The 16437-nt window shown below is 45.5% G+C and overlaps 1 protein-coding gene and 1 pseudogene across 1 annotated transcript; both read left to right on the forward strand.

Annotated features, from left to right (window-relative positions):
• Positions 1-16437, forward strand: part of LOC142209930 (uncharacterized) — a 520021-nt pseudogene that overhangs the window by 82521 nt on the left and 421063 nt on the right.
• On the forward strand, positions 8851-11514 carry LOC142209076 (gastrula zinc finger protein XlCGF66.1-like; the record flags this gene model as incomplete). The annotated part of the gene is made up of 5 exons (XM_075278018.1): positions 8851-8916; positions 9046-9225; positions 9307-9430; positions 10083-10154; positions 11369-11514. Coding segments are annotated over 5 exons (588 nt in total), but the record flags the coding sequence as incomplete, so codon positions are not given.

Consider the following 16437-nt stretch of genomic DNA (forward strand, 5'->3'; position numbering starts at 1 on the left):
GGGCGGGAGGAGGAGCAAGCTGGAGAGTCGGAAAGGGACACGAAACAACGATTTGACGAGGAACTGTCCAAAATTCAAGGGAACGCTGACAAATCCAGTATTTGCTTAAGCCAAACTACTTACCAGAAGTTAATCAATGATATCTAAAACACGCACACCAAAACATGACTACTAAGGAGGAACCCAGGGACTATCGGTTGCTGAATCGCTACGTATGTGATGATGAGGAAACAAAAGCAACTCATTGATCCTGTTACAGAAGGAGTCAGTACTATCCAGTATGATGTCACGGACTGTTATCACTACATTTCACGCCACTTCATGGAGCAGCTCGTTTTGGTTCATACTTTGCCTAAATAGCATTCGGCCTTCTATACAACATCTAGGCAACGTACGGAACGATTCTCTCATCTCATACATTGCCTACAAATGCCGGGCACTGACTATGACATCATCACAGGTCCTTTAGCTGTTCCAGCAAAGTAACAAGGAATCTGACTCCTCCCACACATGATAACATGGTCATGACATCATCACAGGTCCTTTAGCTCTTCCAGGACAACAGCAGGACGATTCCTCCTCTCCTATATATATAGTGTACAGGTGGAGGTCAGTGTGTATATATCTATATATATAATGTGTGTGTATAGTCACGGTCATTGTTAGGATTACTGAGCCACATCAACCCGCACATGCCCCAATATGCCCCTTTAGTGGCCCAGACATGGCATTGTGACCAACACACAGTGTAATGTCCTAGTCATTCATGTCCCAGATACTATAATGTCCCGCCTTGTTTAGTTTCCCACACGGTATTAACCCTTTCTCGCCGATGGCATTTTTTGATTTTCGTTTTTGACTCCCCTCCTTCTAAACCCCATAACTTTTTTATTTCTCCGCTCTCAGAGCCATATGAGGTCTTAATTTTTGCGGGACAAATTTTTCTTCATGATGCCACCATTAATTATTCTGTAGAATGTACTGGGAAGCTGGAAAAAAAATCAGAATGGGGTGGATTTGAAGAAAAAATGCATTTCTGCGACTTACTTACGGGCTTTGGTTTTATGGCGTTCACTGTGCAGCCAAAATGACATGTCCCCTGTATTCTGTGTTTCGTTATGGGTCCAGGGATACCAAATTTATATGGTTGTATTTACATTTTGATCCCTTAAAAAAAATCCAAAACTGTGTTAAAAAATTTTTTTCTAAAAGTCGCCACATTCCGACAGCCGTGACTTTTTTATTCGTCAGTGTACGGGGATGCATGGGGCGTCTTTTTTTGCGGGGCCGGCTGTACTTTTTAGTTCTACCATTTTCAGGAAATGTTATTGCTTTGATCACTTTTTATTCATATTTTTATCAGAATCAAAACAGTGAAAATATGTCGGTTTGGCACTTTTGACTATTTTTCCCGTTATGGCGTTTACCGAACAGGAAAAATATTTTTATAGATTTGTAGAGCGGGCGATTTAGGACACAGTGATACCTAACATGTATGTGCTTCAGTTTTTAACTACTTTTTTTTTTTAAAAAACTCGTTTTATTGAAGGAGGTGTAACAAATTGAACAATACAATCAGGAGAACACATATACAGAGTAAAAATAAGGTAACAGTAAAAAAAAAAGGCATCAAACAAACAGAGATCCGTCACAGCACCATCCCCACCCATGTCCAACCATACCACACACAAGAGAAAGAACAAGAACAAAACACCTTGGTGTCAAAAGTCACACAGGGATCCAACCCAAAAGACTCAGCTCCATTCAGCAAATCACCCATTCAGGACTCAAAGGCGCCCAGAGCTGAGCACATCAAGGGGGCGGAGTACTGGGTAAGAGGAGAATCGCACCACGTTCCTTAAACCTTGATGAATTTCTGGGGGCAGCCCCTACCTTTATATATGATTTGGTTGAACGGAAGGATGGAATTAACCACCTTCCGCCATTGAGACACAGACGGGGATCGCGAGGCCATCCACCGCAAGGCGATGGCTTTTCTGGCGTAGAATAAACATTCCCTAAGAAAAATTCGGACATGGTGTTGCCACATCTCCTCGTCCAATACACCGAACAAACAAACTTCAGGAGAAAACAGGACAGGGCCATGTAGGACATCTGTTAGGAGGTCCACCACCTCGCCAGAAGTTATATATAACCGAGCAACTCCACATCATGTGCCAAAAATCTGCCCGGGGGTGCGAACATCTAAGGCAACTAGGACTCGGCAGCTGACCCATCTTGTAAAGACGGGCTGGGGTCAAGTAACATTGATGTAGAATAAATATTTGAATCAGCCTGTTATTGGCTGAGGGTAAAATGTACAGGGGGATTCCAAAATATCCTGGAACGTCTTCTCCGTCAGCTCAGGAATATTGGTGCGCCAACGTGTCAGGTCCGGGACCTCAGATGCAGACACCTTAGCATGGATTAAATGATCATAGAGAGCCGAAATGAGGCCCCCCGGACCCTGAGAGCGCAGCACCCCAATCAGCGGATATTCGGAGATAGCACACGGCTGGGTGGGGAATAAAGAGAGGGCATGACGTATTTGGAGGAAACGGAAGAATTGGTGGCAAGGAATTTCACGGGAGGCGGCTAAAAAATCAAATGTGACAAAAATACCCTGCACGTATAAGTCCGTCAGAAAGGACACACCAAAACGGGACCAAGAACGAGCATCAGGTAACTCATACAGGTCAGGCAGACTAGGATTGTCCCATAGGGGGGTCTCCGCAGGGGTGTCAGAATAGGAAGACACCACCCGGGCCTGTTGCCAGACCCGCGCCGCCAGAGTGTGGAGGGGCAAAAGCTTGCCTCTAAACAATTGAGGGCGAGCCAGCACCGGCCACAAAATATGCAAGTCCAGGTGGTGAGCCAAATGCGCCTCAGGGCCCCGGAGAGACTCCGAAGAAAGCCAAGGCTTAAGGAAACGAAGCTGGCCGGCTAAATCGTAAAGGAACAGGTCAAGAAGAGAAGCCCCCCCAAGCTGTTTCGGCCTCTGTAGGGCGGACAATCTCAGTTTGGGTCTGGAGTGGCCCCACACAAAGGAAGACATCAAAGATTCTAGCTGTTTAAAAAACCGGAGAGGCACAGGCATGGCCGAGTGACTCAAGACACACAAGCAATTGGGTAAGACGATCATCTTAATCAAATTAATCCGACCCGCTACAGACAGGGGCAGAGCAGCCCAGGTATGGAACTTAGCTCTAAAGTATGAAATAAGCGGGAATATATTCAGGTCTAAAAACTTCCCATGGTCGCTAGAGAGTATTATACCCAGATACTTGGAGGAAGATACTACCGGCAATCCACATAGCATTCCTCCCCCCACCGCCGCTGAAGCACGGCCAATATGCATGAAAGAAGATTTGGCCCAATTGGTACGTAAACCTGAATAATTGCCAAATTCATCTATGAGCGCCATAGCGCGGGGCAAGGATACAGAAGGGTCAGACATGAAGAAGAGGAGGTCGTCATCATACAGTGCGACTCTTTCTTCTCGAGGGCCAATGAGTATTCCCCGATAAACAGGGTTACGTCTAAGGAGAATGGCTAGGGGCTCTACAGCTAAAGCAAACAGCAGCGGTGAGAGTGGACAGCCCTGCCGTGTGCCCCTACCTAGGGAGAAGTATGGAGAAAGCGAACCATTAATAGATAACGCTGCCCTAGGGGCATGATATAAAAGGGATACCCAAGTCGTGAAGCCATCACCAAACCCATATCTACGTAAGGACTGCAAAAGAAAAGGCCATTCAACTGAATCAAAGGCTTTGGTCGCATCAAGGGAAGCTAATGCCCAGTCCCCAGAAGAGACCGATCCAATCTGGGTCACCACCTGGACTCGTCGCAGATTATCAAAACACCGCTCCAAATCGACTCAGGCATTCATGCAGAGGAACAATTACAATGTTCTGGAATGGCCATCCCAGTCCCTAGACCTGAATATCATTGAACATCTGTGGGATGATTTGAAGCGGGCTGTCCATGCTCGGTGACCATCAAACTTAACTGAACTTGAATTGTTTTGTAAAGAGGAATGGTCCAAAATCCCTTCATCCAGGATCCAGGAACTGACTAAAAGCTACAGGAAGCGACTAGAGGCTGTTATCATTGCAAAAGGAGGATCTACTAAATATTAATGTCACTTTTCTGTTGAGGTGCCCATACTTTTGCACCGGTCAAATTTTGGTTTAATGCATATTGCAAATTTTGTGTTAGTACAATAAACCTCATTTCAATCCTGAAATATTACTGTGTCCATCAGTTATTAGATATATCAAACTGGAATGGCTGTAGCAAACACCAAAATATTTAGAACTAAAAATGATTAAATTTAATAGGGGTGCCCAAACTTTTTCATAGGACTGTATAACACTCCAGCAGCACAGGGAGAAGCAAATCTTTATACAGGGCGTACACCTCCACTGGGATGCCATCTGGGCCCGGAGATTTCCCCCTTGCCATACCTGACAGCGCCTCCGTCAACTCCTCCAGAGTAAAGGGGAGTCCAAAAAAGCGCGCTGCTCAGCAGACAAGGTGGGAAAAGGAACGGAATCGAGATAGGTAGACATCTCCAGATCGCTAACCCTAAGTTTGGAACAATACAGCTCACTGTAGTATTGGTGAAATCTATCACAGATATATCGGCTATTGGATACAGTGTCGCCCGTGTCCGAGCGTACACGAAGGATAGCGGGGGAAGCTGTATTCTGGTGCACCAGGTGGGCTAGTAAACTGCTCGATTGATTGCCCAATTCATAAAACCTCTGCTTATTAAAGAACAGGGATATACGAGCTTTATCATGTAGAGCATGCAGATACTGTCTACCCGCATGTAACCATTGAGATCTAGTCTCGTCAGTTGGGTTGGCAACATATGCCGCCTCTAGATCGGTACACTGGGTAGCCAGGGTAGTCTCCAGGTGTGAAGATTCTCATTTGATAAAAGAAATGGAAGACTTAATGCAGCCTCTAAGGAAAGCCTTAGTGGTTTCCCACAAAAGGGATGGGGGAGTGGCCGGGGAGTTAATCTCCAGAAACACCTGAAGTTGGTCCGGAATCCTATCATTAGGTAAGAACAATTTGAGCCAGAGGGGTGTATGCGACTGCTCCGGTGCGTCCCAACAGTGTCACCATGGTTCAGCGTAACTAACAGGGGAGAGTGGTCAGAGACCGCCCTAGGTAGGTAGGATGCTGAGTGTAAAATAGAACATGCTTTCACATTCCCAAAGACATAATCTATACGGGACAGGGCGTGTCTATGGGCGGAATGACAGAAGAAGACTTGAGAGTCGGGGGACAGTATCCTCCACAAGTCCTGCCAACCCAACCGCGCCATAGGAGTGGGGCGAGAGGAGGGCGGAGGATCCGAGCTAACATGAAACCTGTCCAGAGCATTATTAATCACTTTATTAAAGTCTCCTAGGCAAAGTACTACTGCGCCAGGAAATTTAGATACAAATTGGGCCGCTGTTTGTAGCACAGAGAGGTCAGACGCAAGAGGCAAATAGACACCCAGAATTACATACAAAGTCGAATCAATCCATGCCTGAACATACACATACCGGCCCTCAGGATCTCTCTCAACCACTCGTAGCCACTTTTCCACAATAGAACGAGGCTCAGCACCCTCTGCCCACTCCGGAAGACCCAAGATACGAAGGTTATTGCGGCGCAGTCTGTTCTCCAAGTCATCTGCCCTCTGTGTCCAGAGGCTAGCCGCCCACTCCAGTTCCTGAATTTTAGCAGGGAGAGGTTGAATGGAATCCTCAGCCCGGGATACACGGTCCTCCACCTCACTGACTCTACCCCGCAAAGTTTGAAAGTCTTGGCGAAGGAGACCAAGGTCAATTTTAACCTCCTCAGTTTTGCCAGTCAGAGAAGTAGTTCCGGCCTGGATCGCCTCCAGAAGCTGAGCAGTCACTTGCGCCATGAAGGGGTCAGGAGGGGAGGCCTCTGGTGAAGCAGGGGCTGGGGGTGGGGGTGGCGGACCTAGCAAGCCCCCGTAAGCGTTCAGAAGCAGAGGTTGACTGTGAACGATTCATCTGGGAGGGCTTGCTGCCGCCCTTCTTGCGTGTTGCGGAGGTAGGTATGGTGGCGGATACACAGGACCAATCCACAAGGGACGAGGCACACCAAGCTCAGTAATATAAACAAATAACACAGGATGAAGCTTGTAGCAGGCGTATATAGATATATGCACAAAGAAGTCTGAAGAAACGGTGCAAAATGCAGTCAATATGGAAAGAAACTAAGGACCGCCGTATAACGCCTGAGGGCCAGTAGGGACAACAGTAGGTGCAGGTCAAATCCACAGGAAGAGAGGGACCACTAGGCAGGCAAGGAGGTAGATGGGGCAGCACATTACCTCAGATGGGGACACAAAAATCCGCAGGCAGCACAGACGGGCACAGAGAGCAGGTCCCAGCAAGCTGACCAGAGAGGCTGATGGAGGGTCACCAACACAGGCAGGCCAAGGATGCTGGAGGAGACCAGGCACATCTCAACAGGAAACAACAGGTCTCGTGGATGCAGGAGAAGATGGGCCCCAGCCGGAGCTACTCACACCAGCGACTGCAGGAGGACAGGCTAGCTGTGGACCAAGAACCACCGGAGCCGCGGAGCTTGTCCCAGGAAGAAACAGGAAGTCGGGAGGCCGAGAAGCGTGGCAAACCCGGGAAGCAGCTGTGAGGCCGCACCGCGCCACCCTACCGGAAGTGGAGAAGATGGCCGACGGGCCGGTGAGGAAGGAGTAGGCCGCAGTCTTCACAGGCGTATCCCGCGGTGGAATCGCCGTTCCAGAGGTCCCAGGGAAACGGTTCAGCTCTGGAGGTAAGGAACTTGGGATAGAAGGCCCAGGACACCGAATGGCAGGATGGAAGCAGGATTATGTAGTTGGCTCAGGACGGAGCTCTAACTACATGCTGCCGTCCAGCTCCGTGCGCAAGCCACGCCCCCGTTTTTAACTACTTTTATATGTGTTCTAGGGAAAGGGGGGTATTTTTTTTTTGCCTTTATTAAACCCCCCCAGGGGTCTTGAACCCCAGGGGGTCTGATCGCTAATGCAATGCATTACAATGCTAATGCATTGCAATGCATTGCAAAAAATCATCCTCTCTTTTGTAGGCTGCATTGACCAGCCTGCAAAAGATAGAGATTGCAGACCGGCCGGGGAGCCTTGTAAAGGCTCCCAGCTGTCATGGCAACATGACGTCGGCCCTGGAGCATGCTCCAGGAGCCGGCGATCACTGACAAAATGGCGGCACCCATGCGCCGCCGGGAAAATGGCGCCTCTGGCGCATTTGACTGTGGCGCCGGAGGGGTTAATGCCTTAGAGCCGCTTGTCTACTGCTTAAAGCAGTAGACACCCGGCGACTATGGCGGTCGCCATAGTTACACATCCGACATGCACCGTACTATTACGGCGGATGTCGGGAAGGGGTTAAGCCCCCTCATTGTGCTCCCTGCAGTATAATGCCCCCTCATTGTGCTCCCCGCAGTATAATGCCCCCTCATTGTGCTCCCCGCAGTATAATGCCCTCTTATTGTGCTCCCTGCAGTATAACCCCCACCGCAGTCCACTCTGATCTCTACTTCCGGTGGTTTGGGAGCAGAAGATACAATGTCACTACATCACCTCTGCTGCTTCTAATCTGCTTTGAGCAGAGACAGGGACTGAATGATCCTTCACCATTGTCCTCCATCTGCATTGTACAGGACACAGATGGGGCTGAAGTCCCTTCCTTTCTCCTTTATTACTGAGCCCATTATGGAGATTTTACATTACTGTGTTCCAGCAGCCAGAGCTGTATTACTTGTCCACTGTAGATGTATGGGGACTTGTTTTTCACAGGACAAGTTGTCATTTTTCATGGCAATATTGTCTGGTACATATACTGTAATTTATTGATTGACTTTTTGGGGAATGGTTGGGGGACAGAAAACAAAACATTATTTCCACCATTACTTTACACTATTTACAGAGCAGCAGAAAAAAAACTGATCCTTTTTCCTCTGGGTCAGGTCTATCATGGTAAATAATATTATAATTTTGTGTTCCAGTAAGAGCTGCACATGGGCTTGGTTTTTTTTGCAGATTCAGTTAAATATTTTCAGGAACTATTCTGGGGAATCCTATATTGTTTTACAATTTTTTTTATACCATTCACCATGTGATTTAATTGCAAAATCTTTGTCATACTAGAGGCCCCTTGGGGTATGTTCACATGGCAGAAATTGGATTCCACGTGTGAACCATACCAGGCGGCTAGCCACAATGCAGTGCACCAGCATCCCGTTGTTGCATTCCGCTCCAGATTAGGCCTGAATGAATGGGCCTAATTGAAAGGGAGTCTCGCGCCACGGACGCTGTGGGTGAGTCAGTTGCAGAATCTGCAACAAGATAGATCATCTCGCTTCTTTTTTCCACTACTAGCTAGCAGAAAAAAGAAGTGAGCGGCTCCCACTGAAGTCAATAATAATAATTTCACTTCCAGTTTTATCCGAACTTGATCAACCTGAAACACATCTTGTTAGGTTTGCCCATCTCTAAGTAAGACCATGTAGTGACAGTGATGCAATAATATGTCACCATGTGCTACATAGCGGCTGTCAGGTACATGTTCATTTACCCAGCCCATATCCACACAAACTACTGTAAAGAGTTATTCAGCTCCTGCCCCAATCCATATACAGAGAGAGAATATACAAGATCTACCCCGTATTATCTCCTCATGTTATATCTTATTATCTCCAGGAATTGTCTATATATACATGGGATTGTATATGACTTTACATTGACTTATATTCTTTCCAATCATGTTCCTACAGTATAGGATCCTCTCAGTGGATAAGGGCAAGATGGCGGAGAAAATATTACATCTCACCTTAGAGATCCTGCACCAGCTTACTGGAGAGGTGAGAGATTCTGATGATGTCACATTACATCATTCTTACCTATAGTAATAACAGATGATATGACTGGAGAGGTGAGGGACTCTGGGAATGGATGGAGTGATATTTATTAATGTGTCTCTCCATAAACAGGATTACACAGTAGTGAAGAAGACCTCTAGTGGGCGCTGTCAGGCTCCTGTATCTGAAGGATGGGGGAGAACCCTGAGCCCAATCCCGGAGCCTCCACCTCACTCCCTGATACATGCGGAGATCAATAGACAGAAGATCCTAGAACTCACCAACAAGATGATTGAGCTGCTGACTGGAGAGGTGACACTGCTGGGAATGCTGGGACATTATACAGGAGCGCTATGAAGGGATCTGGTGATGACTGTATCATTGTGTTGTCAGGTTCCTATAAGGTGTCAGGATGTCACTGTCTATTTCTCCATGGAGGAGTGGGAGTATTTAGAAGGACACAAAGATGTGTACAAGGAGGTGATGATGGAGGATCAGCAGCCCCTCACATCAGCAGGTAATAGACATGACTAAATACACACGGCCTCTCATTATCTGTATGGAAAGAATGAATTCAGTCCCTGTATGTGTTTCCTCCAGTTCCATCCAGTAAGAGAACATCACCGGAGAGATGTCCCAGTCCTCTTCTACTACAGAATTGTAATGAAGAAAATGTCCTCCAGGATGATCAGGTAGATGGAGATAAGGTGACATGAAATCTTCCTCTGTCCTGTAGAAGGGCTGTGAAGGTCTCGTGGTCAGTCTGGTTTTATCCCACAGTATTAGATGTTTTCTACTTGTGTAATGAGAAAGGTGGAGATGGCAGGATAAAGCTGACCATAGACATGATATGTTCTATGGATCTTCTCACAGTTTTCTGTCTATGGAGGCTTCTGGTTGAACAGTGGAGCAATGGAGAGATGTCCCAGTCCTCTTCTACTACAGGACTGTAAGGAGGAAAATGTCCTCCAGGATGATCAGGTAGATAACAACATGGTGGATTTATCCAGGAGACCTGCAGCTATTTGGTCAGATAACTCCTGCTGTCACTTTTGGTGGCCATGATAATGAATGATCTTTTCTTATCCTATAAAACATCCCACGTGACTTCTCCATCCGTCTGGTGACTTTTACAATATTTGTTTCACAGCTTTTGTATCCGGGTGAAGATCTGAACAATGTTAATGTTCTGGAGACATATGTGAGGGGTGATGAGGAGAGTAAGGAGGACATTCCTACAGGTGACCGCCCAGGTGAGTAGTAAGTAGAGATGAGGAATTGGTTCATAATGAATTTTTTCAAAAACTTTGGGTTCAACCAAACCTGAATTTTTTAGGGTTCTCCACCCACAAACCAATGCATTGCAAAACTTACTGCACATCTATTATAGGCCGCATACACCAGCTTGTAATAGAAGCAGTACAAAGACAAGCCTGGGATCCTTCAGTAGACTTCTAGCTTTCATGGCAATGGATACTGTTTCAGGGGCCAGCAATCTACCCCAAAACGGTGGCACTAAGGGTTTGGCACAGGGGGACAAACATATCCACGTGGGCCCCCAAGCAGTTCTTTCGATATTATTACTATACAGTGACCGCACAGTGGTAGATATCGGCTCTACAGACCATTTGGGTGAATACAGCGCAGTTACATTTTGTGAGTTACATGTGACGTCTTGTTCACATTTCTCGTCTCTTCCCTCTGGACCGTCATGAACAATTCTTCCAGCAGTGTCTTGTCTCTGTAAGGTTTTCAGCACAGACATCTTTGGCTCCTCACTTTTCCAAACACCTGACCCACATTATGCTCACCTACATAAAGTCCCCATCCTGCTACTACCCCAAATCTAAGGGTCCTTCCCACGATGTGACGCAGAGTTGATTCTGACATGTAAACTCGGTGTTAACACCGCGTTAAATCGTGGGAACGGACCCTTAAATATATAGTACGAAAATCCCCTGTAAATGAATAATGCCCCTGTGTGCTTCCTCAGTTAATAATACCTCCTGTGTTTCCTCTTAGAGGTTGCCCAGGATCAGACATTTTAATGCACGCAGCATGGGAGGCTTATAAAATAATAATGCACTAACACTTACCTGCATGCTCGGCTCTCCCCCACCTGGTTACCACCGGTCACCTTCACTCCCCTGTATATGAAGCGGCTGCAGCATTGATGTCAAACTAATGGGACCTCTACAGCCAATCCCCACTCTCAGCAGTCCAGCAGTATACAGTGTTTGGCTGCCTATGCTCTTGTCGACATCACCACTGCAGTTGTTCTGTATACATACAAGGTGACAGCCAACCCAACACAGGTAAAGAGGGAATAATACGTTATAACCCTCCCCTGCTGCCTGCATTAGAAGTTATGACCTGGGAAGAAGAGTGCCCATCAATTAATAATGTCCATTGTGTTCCCCATAATTAATAATACTCCTGCATATCCCCTATAAAGAGGTTGACCAGGATAAACCATTTTTGGCAAGGAGGCTAGTGAAGGTGAAAAAAAAAACATATTCACCTGTCATCAGAGTCTCCCACCGCCGTCTGGTCCTGCTGCTTCTAGGGTCTTTTTCCAGTGAAAGTCCTCGCTGCAAGTGACGGCGGACACCAAATAGCGGCCTAACTAAAGGAAACGGGATGTTACATGTGACGTGTGCAAGTGACTTTCCAGTTCCTTTTCTCAGTGGTCACATGCGGTGAGGACTTCCACTTGTAGAGGCACTGCAGCGCTGCTGGAGTGGACTATGGTGGGAGACACCGGAGACAGGTGAGTATGTTCATTTGTTTGGTTTTTTTACCTTGCCAAAAACAGTTTATCCTGGACATCCTCTTTAAAAAGGGTTGACCCAGAATTTCAGAAGTCAGGGAGGAAGTCGGGGAAGGTGAAACATAAAAAACAAAAAAACATACTCCCATATCTCCAGTGCCCCAGCCAGCACATGCCATGCCTTTGCCGACAGAAGTCTTACACTACATTTGACTACTGAGTCCAGTCAGCGGCCACAGGAAAGGAACGGGTGACATATGTAAGTGACCTGTGAGCTGATTGACCTAAGCAGTCATGTGCAGTGCCAGACTTCCACCTGGCAAAGGCAAAACGCACACGGACAGGACAATGGTGGTGGTCATCGAAGCGCCAGAGACAGGTATCCTCCTCTCTGAAATTCCTGGACCCCCTTTAAATCAATAATGCTTATCTTAAAGTTTAAATAGGTTGGGGACATTGAAAAAAAAAGTATGCTCACCTGTCTCTGTTGCTCCAGTGTCCTCCTGCGTCTCCTGGTTCATCTGCTTCAGCAGCGTCCTTCGGCGTTGTGCTGAAGCAGCTGATCAGCGAAGGGCCTGGATGTCACTAACCTCTTACTGAGGTTGCTAATGAGATGAGACTAATCAGTGGCTTCAGCACAATGCCGGAACAGACGCGGGAGAGCAAACAAACCGGAAGGCGCGGGAGGACACCGAGGCAACGGGGACAGGTGAGTATATATTTTTTTTTTTCACTGCCCCCAACAGATTTAAACATTTTAAAGTTTTGCCTGGACAACCCCTTTAAATGAATATAGCTCAATACCCATAAGTTAATACTACCTTAAATGCTGCTTCTCAATTCCCCTGTATATTAATAATACCCCCTAATGGCCTATTACCTCTGTTAGCCCCGATGACTCCTTATATTAATAATATCACCTTATATTGTTATTGGCCCTAATATTAAGCTACTCCCCCCCCCCCACAACCAAAAAATAGGCAGGCAGGAATCACCGGTGAGGGCCGTCACGAGTCGAGGCCCAGAACGGCCACCACCAGGGCAAAATAACCTTTCGAGTCAGAGAAAAGAAGAGAGAATGCAAAAAGAAGAAGAAAACATTAGATAAGGCACAAAATAGTCCAACTGTATATCAAAGTCCCAGCTAGGGAACCACAGGAAAAAAGATATCTTCCTCAGTACAATGGAGAAAGTAACTTCCCGGAGCGTAATGTTTGGCGGGCCAGTGAGGAGGAAGAGGAGCTCTCCAGTGGCAGGGCAGAGGGAAGAGGATAGTCCAGCCAGTCCGGCAGGGTAATGTCAGGAAGATCCAGGAACTGAGCAGAGGAGGACACTTGGTCTGGAGAATGAAGGGTAAACAAGGCCCCATTGCGACGTATTTGGAGATGAAAAGGGTGGCCCCACCGGTAAGTAGCCCCAGAGTCCAGGACAACTCATAGAACTGGTTTCAAAAGCCTCCTCATGGCCAAGGTGCGGCGGGAGACGTCTGGGAGCAGTTCCACGGGATTGTCCTTGAAAGTCACAGGACCGTGTCTCCAAGCAGCCTGAAGGATATCCTCCTTCTCCCTGGGGGGAGGGAGCAGACACAGCTCCAGGAGGATACAGCAAGGCAGGAGAGGGTCCCAGGAGCCTGTAACAGGGCTTTGCTTTCACCATCTTATGTCACACTATGTAAGCACACTTGGCTCTTCAAAAATTAATGTTACTTGGTGGTTACTATGGGCAAACATAGCCAGCAAAAACAAATCTAGCAGCAGTGTATTTACTAGAGTCCCAGAAAAACACCTGTTTGCAGCAAACAAATATAACATGTCTTTCAAGCACTGTTGCAACAAATAAAACTTAACATTTAATATTAATTATTAAAACTGGATCCTTAAAATACCCTCAATTTCAATTGTCACTACAGAAGTATAATGGTGAACATAGAATGAAAGAAATTGGAACAGTCTTACCAATGTTAATAGGTGGGGTATCCACATTGGGGGTGCATCATAAAGAAGAATAAAAAAATCCCTATTTTTACCCTGTATGGTTTTGTCCTTAACGCTCCCCAAATACTCCCGACCTTATAACGGCCGTACCAAACTGACCCCTAAAATGTCCCTGCACGTTTCCTGGTACAGTGATGCACCATTTATCAGGGGACCTATTATATACTTACTGATGTATATTCAAAGAATACTGTCTGCAGTGGCAAGAAACAGTATAAACAACCCCATGGTGGGGGAAATTAGATGACTACCTAACTCTCCCTGCAGTAACAGAAGTAGCACTGAATATAGGCGCTGACTCACCTTAAATAAAGTGGAGTAACTCCATCCTCTCATATGCAGTGCCATTACAAACCGAGGACCCGATCATCTGGCGCAAAAACGGCGCATCCCGATAATATCACAGAGGCCGCGTCATCTTACTGCATCCCACAGGCCTCAGTGTGACTGGCCGCGTACGCACATGCACGTGATGACGTCACCCGCCTGCGTTCCGGCTCGACGGCACGGTGTGATGACCTCACGCCCATATGCCATCTCACTGGTGAGGATCACGCTCCTTATACCAACATCTCAATGGGAGGGGGCTCATCCAAACCACAATTCCTCCATTCATATCCTCGGTTATTATTATTATTATTATTATATTCTTTTAATATACATCAGTAAGTTTATAATAGGTCCCCTGATAAATAGTGCATCACCGTAACAGGAATCGCGTAAGGGCATTTTAGGGTCATCTGAAGGGTCAGTTTGGTACTGCTCTTGTAAGGGCGGGAGTATTTGGGGTGCGTTAAGGACAAAACTGTACAGGGTAAAAATAGGGATTTTCTATTCTTCCCTATGATGCACCTCCAATGTGGATACCCCGCCTATTGACATTGGTAAGACTTACAATTTCTTTCATTCTATGTTCACCGTTATACTGCTGTAGTGACAATTGGAATTGAGGGTATTTTAACCACTTCTGGACCGCCCATAGACTTTATACGTCCGGGAAGTGGTTGCCTAGTTCTGACAGGACGTACCAGCTATGGACGCTGCCATGATTCAGCCACGCTCTGTCCCGGCGGTCACGTGATCCGCCGGGAGAAGCGTCTTGCAAGAGCTGCTGGGTCCTACAGGACCTAGATCAGCTCAGTAAGCTGTATATACAGCGTGCAGGAGGCTGTATTTCTCCTGCAACTGAGGCTAAATGTACCAGCCCCAGTTATAGGAGAAATCAGCCTCCAGTACAAAAAAAAAAAGTGATCAGATGTCCCCAAAGGTCTCTTATCACCTTATGGGGACACAATCTGAAAAAAAAAAAAAAAAAAAAAAATATATATATATATATATATATATATATATATATATATATATATATAATAAAAAAGTTTAAAAAATAATGTAAATAAAATAATAATAGAAAAAAAAATGCTAATAAAACGCCATTATTAAAGGTTATAGCCCCACAATGCTTATGTGAACAGAGCCTAAGTCAGTTAGTCACTGAATTTCACTCAATGCCTTGTAATTTGTATGGACATTTTTATACAGAAATGCTATAAAATCTTAATATAATGTTAATGATATAATATTCATACATTATAAAATCAGTTTTCTTCTTGGCAGATGACGGTACCAGGAGCTCAGAGGAACATCTCATATCTTCAGATTATAAAGCAGATGACGGTATCACACAAGATACATATGAAGAACATGTTGTTATCTCAGATATTCCCTCACCCCTTCACAGCCAAGATCTATCATCTTTTTTTTTCTATACTCATCCTATCTTCTAATCCATCACAAACTGTTACACAAGAAAAGATTCAAACAGAGGAGAAGCCATATTCATGTTCAGTATGTGGGAAATGTTTTACATATAACTCAGCTCTTGTGATCCATAAGAGAATTCACACAGGAGAGAAGCCATATTCATGTTCAGAATGTGGGAAATGTTTTACATCTAAATCAGGTCTTGTTAAACATCAGAAAAGTCACACAGGGGAGAAGCCATATTCATGTTCAGAATGTGGGAAATGTTTTACATGTAAATCACATCTTGTTACACATCACAGATTTCACACAGGGGAGAAGCCATATTCATGTTTAGAATGTGGGAAATGTTTTACAATTAAATCAGATCTTGTTAAACATCACAGATCTCACACAGGGGAGAAGCCATATTCATGTTCAGAATGTGGGAAATGTTTTACAATTAAATCAGAGCTTGTTGAACATCACAGATCTCACACAGGGGAGAAGCCATATTTATGTTCAGAATGTGGGAAATGTTTTACAAGAAAATCAGATCTTGTTAAACATCACAGATCTCATACAGGGGAGAAGCCATATTCATGTTCAGAGTGTGGGAAATGTTGTACAAGAAAATCAGATCTTGTTAAACATTACAGATCTCACACAGGGGAGAAGCCATATCCATGTTTAGATTGTGGGAAATGTTTTACAATTAAATCAGATCTTGTTAAACATCACAGATCTCACACAGAGGAGAAGCCATCATGTTCAGAATGTGGGAAATGTTTTACGTCTAAATCATATCTTGTTACACATCAGAGAATTCACACAGGGGAGAAGCCATATTCATGTTCAGAATGTGGGAAATATTTTGGGCGGAAATCACATCTTGTTGCACATCAGAGAATTCACACAAGGGGTAAACCATTGTCATGTTCAGAAATTTGAACGTGGAAAACATTCAACAAAAATTTCTTGTTATACATCAGAGAAGTCTTTTATGTTCAGAATGTGGGA

This window comes from Leptodactylus fuscus, chromosome 6 (assembly GCF_031893055.1).
Source record: "Leptodactylus fuscus isolate aLepFus1 chromosome 6, aLepFus1.hap2, whole genome shotgun sequence".
NCBI lineage: Eukaryota > Metazoa > Chordata > Amphibia > Anura > Leptodactylidae > Leptodactylus > Leptodactylus fuscus.